Source organism: Primulina eburnea, chromosome 11 (genome assembly GCF_022965805.1).
Source record: "Primulina eburnea isolate SZY01 chromosome 11, ASM2296580v1, whole genome shotgun sequence".
NCBI classification, from domain to species: Eukaryota; Viridiplantae; Streptophyta; class Magnoliopsida; order Lamiales; family Gesneriaceae; genus Primulina; species Primulina eburnea.
Genome location: NC_133111.1, coordinates 10,400,303 through 10,406,195, shown reverse-complemented (window position 1 = coordinate 10,406,195; position 5,893 = coordinate 10,400,303). Strand labels below are relative to the sequence as shown.

Here is a 5,893-nt window from a genome sequence, read left to right as displayed (position 1 = left end):
ATTTTGCAAGGTCTTGGTGATCTTTTAGATCAATCATTTCAAAAATTGTCATCAGATTAATTTCTTTTCTGACATTGTTTTGGTTAAATTGATCATTTTTTCTTCTTCAGTTAAAGGTTTTGGCATCAATTTGGCCTTCCTTCTTTGATTTATTAAGGGTTCAGTACCAAATGATGGTGGTAACCTTCCTTCTGAAGTCTTGTTCGAATATCATTTAATATTCCAAGAATTTCTTATGTGATACATAATACAGTATATTGCCATAATTATGTACTGTCTTTTGAATTTCTCTAAGATCTTCGGAAAGTTTAGAGGAATCCGGTACTATTTCAAAGAATTTGTTATTTTGAATCATAAATTTACCTTATGACTTTGATAAGTTCCTCTGTTTTCTTGATATCTAATCTTGGTTAGATCTTCTTGCTTTGAATATTCTCAAGTTCGAGATTCATGTTATTTGGATAAATTCTCATCCTCAAACATTTAATTATCTAATAATAATAAATTCATGTTATATGAATAAATTCTCCTCCTCCAACATTTAATTACCTAATAATAATAATAAATCTATATGTTTGAAATAATTTTACCTACTGATACAATTTTCCACGGGAAAATCAATCATTAAAATATATAAGGGTGTTTTTGTTAATTTTTCCATTTTGAGGGAGTTTTGGTAAGTTTTTTAGATGCAAGGAGATAAGGTAAAATTAAGTTTGAGTTCGAGGATTTATTTCTAATTTTTCCATAAATAAATTATAAATTAATTAATAATATATAACTTAACGTTCAACAAATAGCTGTCATTTTCAATTGTATATATAATACATAAGAAAAACATGAACAACCGAAGTGCTATAAAACAGACAACCGAAGTGCAAGTTTACAAGCACCACCATTCAATTCATACGCAGCTCTCTCTCAAAAGCGTAAGCACTTTGCCAAAATAAGAAACTCCTTGTTCGTTGTACTTATCTTTGATTCTTGAAATCACAACAGATTTTGAAGAAGAAATTCACGTAGTGGGGTGTGGTGGTGAAAAGCTATGGCTTTGAATTTGGTGTCTCCAACTGAAATCAAGGCCCTCTCTTTCTTGGACTCCTCGAAATCCAATTACAACCTTAATCTCCTCAAGCTTCAAGGTATGACATAACAGACTCCTGATTCTGTACGTATGTTTGAGTTGTTTCCTACGCTGGATGGTTTAGTTTTAAGTTGAAATTTACGATCTTTGTGTGATTTTTTAAGGAATTAATGGTGTATAAGTTGTTTGGTTTTTTTATTTGTTTAAAACTTTGTTTTTTTTTTTTTTTTGGATTTAAGTATTGCTTTGTTTGATTCTTGGGGCTTCTTGGCTAAATGGGTCATCCGTTTTATCTCCAATGGAGGATGTGGTTTTTAGCTTTTGGTTACATTTTATCTCTCTAAGTGAGTGGAGATTGGTCTGGCCAATGTACTGAGGGCTTTGATTGGTGCAAATTTTACTCGTGGTTACGATCTTTTTTTGTTCATCGTTAAAAACAGTTGAATCATCTTTTGCTTTTTCCTCTTTTATTTTCCGGTTTGGATGTATTTGAAATTTTACAAATTCGGTGAAATTTTCAGGTGGGGTTGTTTTTAGGAGGAAGGATGGATGCACAGTTGCCAAGAGAGTTCATTGTTCTGCTCAGCCGCCACCTCCAGCCTGGCCGGGCAGGGCTGTTTTTGAGCCAGGTCGTATCAGTTGGGACGGTCCAAAGCCTATTTCAATAGTTGGGTCTACTGGCTCCATTGGAACCCAGGTGAAATTATGAATTGTATCGTATTTAAGATGATTTGACCGATAATTGTTAGGCCTATATGTGCATGCCTGTGTTAATCATGGATGTATTAGGACAGAATCAGGATTTAGAAGTTAAATGAAAGAAACATGGGGGAAAACTTTACATTTATATATAAATTAAAGATTATATATAAAGTTTGTTGTTATTCGAGTTGACATTTTTTGAGCCAATGTCTTTTTAAAGAATGGTGTCTGCTCAGAAGTACCTGAATTTGAGTACGAGTTGTTTTTAGGCCATAGCTCAATGAGTTTCATCTGTATGGGGTATGATTTGAGTTTGTGTTCTGCAGACATTGGACATAGTTGCGGAAAATCCAGATAAGTTTAAGGTTGTAGCACTTGCAGCTGGTTCAAATGTTACTCTTCTTGCTGATCAGGTGATTTATCCAGTAAAAACACGATTTATACCTAGGACAATGTTTAAATTGAGTTGTCTAATCCAGCAACCTTGTCATGCAGGTAAAGACATTTAAACCTCAGCTAGTCTCGGTTCGAAATGAATCGTTAGTTGATGAGCTTAAGGAGGCCTTGGCTGATGTCCAAGACAAACCTGAAATCATTCCTGGAGAACAGGGTGTCATAGAGGTTTGCTTTCTTCTGTCTAATCGTCTTTTCTTGTAATTTTTGTAGTTATAAGATCTATTTTTAATCTAATCATTTCTTTTATGATATTCCAGGTTGCTCGACATCCAGATGCTGTTACTGTTGTTACAGGAATTGTGGGCTGTGCGGGATTAAAGGTAAACTCGAGTCAGCGAGTGCTTTTTTCTCTTGTTTTATGTATGTCCTGTTCAGTTAAAGTATTTCAAAAATTGGGAATCTCATCTCAACTTTCTACGCTTCATACACAATGCCAATAATCATGATGGTCGAACCAGGGGAAGCCTCTAGAAGTTAGTCGAGAGAGTGTGACTTAATAGTGACTTAATAAATTATAATTTTCGAAAAATACGCCCTTGAAAATGTTGCATAAATTTTTATTTTTGTCTATGCTTTCTAATATTGAGCTCTGGATTATTTGACAAAAAATTTGTTGAACAATGACATTTTTACTAATTTTTTTGCGTGAAATGTTTTCAAGTTAATGAACTAGAAAACTCCTTACCATTTATTTTGTATTGGTATTTGACTTTGCAGCCTACAGTAGCTGCTATTGAAGCTGGAAAAGACATCGCATTGGCCAATAAAGAGACGCTGATTGCTGGAGGCCCTTTTGTCCTCCCGCTTGCGCACAAGCATAACGTTAAGATTCTTCCTGCTGATTCTGAACATTCTGCCATATTTCAGGTAATAAAATTACTTACATAGTCCAAAATTCTGTGATATTAAACAGGCGGAACAGATTTAGTGGTAAGAGATGCTTGATCATATTACTTTTCTTTCTTATCCATCTTTATCTAGTGTAAAGTTACTGCCACTTTGCCGATTCTAAAGCATAAGGTGTAAATATTTTTCAGTGTATTCAAGGCTTGCCGGAGGGTGCTCTCAGGCGCATCATCTTGACAGCATCAGGTGGTGCTTTCAGGTATGAAATTTTGTCCATAAAGAGAGTTTTTAGACAATTCCTAGCTGTGGTGGATTTTTGTTCGTTTATTTTCCTTGCCCTTTTTCCTCTCTTGAAGTACACTCGAGTTAACTCGTATTTACATTTTTCATTTTTCTAACATGTTTCTCCAGTTCAACTTTTTATACCAGAATTTATAACATATGATGGTGCTATTGACAGAGATTGTCCGGTGGATAAATTGAAGGAAGTGAAAGTAGCAGATGCTTTAAAACATCCTAACTGGAATATGGGAAAAAAGATTACTGTTGACTCAGCTACACTTTTTAATAAGGTATTTTCCATTGGTTTGTGTTCCAAGCCTTGATAACCGAAGCCAAGCAAAACAACTATGGGTTTAGATTTTAGAGCAACCGATATCTTTCATGGGGAGAAATAATTATCTCAATTATTTTGTTTAGCTGCCTCAATAGCACATCGATTGAAAGACGGCATTTTGGTTGATGTACATTTGAAAAAATTTGAGTTGGACTGTTATTAATATTTATAGTTTCTGGTACAGCTGCAAAAGACTGAAATCTTTTCTTGGCTTGGAGTGATTTATTTTGTCATTGCAGGGTCTAGAAGTCATCGAAGCTCACTATCTATATGGGGCCGATTATGATGACATTGAGATTGTTATTCATCCCCAATCAATCATACATTCAATGGTTGAGACACAGGTTGATTTGTTGTTCCCTTACCACTTACTAAAGCTCACTTAGATTCCCTTTTTGCCCAATATTCTGAATTTGCTCTTGTTTTCCCTATTCAGGATTCATCAATATTGGCACAACTGGGGTGGCCTGATATGCGTTTGCCTATTCTATATACCCTATCTTGGCCAGACAGAATCTATTGTTCTGAGATTACGTGGCCTCGTCTTGATCTCTGCAAGTAATAACCACAACCTTGCACAAAGGTTTTATGACTTGCTGAGTAATTTGTGGTACATGTGTATGATTACTATGGTAATAACTGAAATGAGAATTTGTTGGTTCAGGCTTGGGTCTCTTACATTCCATAGTCCCGACAATGTTAAGTATCCATCCATGGATCTTGCTTATGCTGCTGGACGAACGGGGGGAACCATGACTGGTGTTCTTAGTGCTGCAAATGAGAAAGCTGTAGAAATGTTTATCGACAAGAAGTAAGCGTTCACTTTAATTAGTTTTCAGTTTTATCTAATTGTCTCAAAGCAAATTATGATCCTAGACAAGGTTATTCTCCCAACTACTAAGGGTGTCATCGAGTATTAATCAATCCTGAATGGAGGTTGCCAATTTACCTCCAGTTTGTATGAGTGTTCCGTTCGAACTGTTGTTTGGTTCATGAGCGTTAAGAGATGGTAGATTTTGTCGCCCTCACTGTCCCAGGTCTCGGCTGTTCTCACTTTATTGTGTTCATCATTTTACTGATCTACCCGATTGTGATTCAAGATTCCATTTCATATCACAGGTTTTACTCGGTGTTGCTGTTTTAAATAAGATGTTTACTCTTCTTCTCCACATCACATTTTTCTTTTGGCAACCACATACGGCATTGTTTTTACCATGTTATCGCCTCGGTGTTACAGCAAACGACCTTTTGTCCATGTGGCAGGATTAGTTACCTGGACATATTCAAAGTTGTGGAGCTGACATGCGATAAACACCGGGAAGAATTGGTGTCTTCACCCTCTCTCGAAGAAATCATACACTACGACTTGTGGGCACGGGACTATGCAGCCAGTTTGCAGCCATCAGCCGGTCTGACACCAGCTCTTGTATGAGCGTCGCAAAGGGACGAGAAGCTGCTGTTATATACGATGGCGAAAACTGAATATTTGAGCAGTTATCTGAAATCACATCAATAAAGAGTAGAATACATGCACTAGAGAGTTTTGGAGCATAATAAGGACTCTAACTAACCGGTGTGGGGCATATCAGCCTCTCTTCAAATTGGAAAATTTTTAAATTATCAAATATATTTTTATAATTTATGTTTCTTTCCTATTAAATTTATGGATTTGTCAAATGTATATACGGAAATTCGACGTAAATTATATTATAATAACAAAGTAAGAGTAAATTATGCATATGCATACTAACTATATAGATGTTTCAATCAGATTGTGGAAGAAAATTGGTATTGTATTACTAAACTAGTACTCAAAACTTCCTGTAAACATATGAAAAACAGACATATAATAAATGTATGTATATGAAAAATCAGTTTTGAACTTTTTTTTTTTAGTTTTTCAACTGAACTATAATGACACACAGCAATTATGGAAAATGTGGTGCTCATGTAATAAAGAAAAATGCCTCCTCTACTGTCTGAAAAATTTCTAAAAAACTTTGAACGCACATATTTATTTATTTCGTTCGAGTTTTTTTCGTCTTTTCTGTGCTTAATTTGCATTCATTAAGCCCAAATAGAGTTATATAAAAAATATGATGGGAGCTACTAAATTTAGGGTAGCTTGTGAATAGGAGTCTAAGCCCAATTAGGGTCTCATATTGGCTTAAATGGATTGGTGCTTTGCA

General features: G+C 35.2%; 1 protein-coding gene across 3 annotated transcripts; it reads left to right on the top strand.

Moving 5' to 3' along the window:
* Nucleotides 1-845: 845 nt before the first annotated feature.
* On the top strand, nt 846-5,427 carry LOC140805125 (1-deoxy-D-xylulose 5-phosphate reductoisomerase, chloroplastic-like). 3 transcript variants are annotated; one of them, XM_073161326.1, is made up of 13 exons: nt 846-929; nt 1,000-1,142; nt 1,606-1,781; nt 2,113-2,199; nt 2,282-2,407; nt 2,500-2,562; nt 2,960-3,109; nt 3,280-3,347; nt 3,549-3,660; nt 3,944-4,048; nt 4,141-4,262; nt 4,369-4,515; nt 4,968-5,427. In XM_073161326.1, exons 2-13 carry the CDS (start codon nt 1,046-1,048, stop codon nt 5,134-5,136), a joined length of 1,422 nt encoding a protein of 473 aa, XP_073017427.1. In that variant the 5' UTR covers nt 846-929; nt 1,000-1,045; the 3' UTR covers nt 5,137-5,427. The 3 variants fall into 3 exon arrangements, 1 of the variants encoding a protein (XP_073017427.1); XR_012112279.1 differs by adding an exon at nt 4,581-4,741 and having other exon boundaries at nt 869-1,142; nt 4,968-5,138; XR_012112278.1 differs by lacking the exon at nt 4,968-5,427 and adding exons at nt 4,581-4,741; nt 4,824-4,960 and having other exon boundaries at nt 869-1,142.
* The last annotated feature ends 466 nt before the right edge of the window (nt 5,428-5,893 follow it).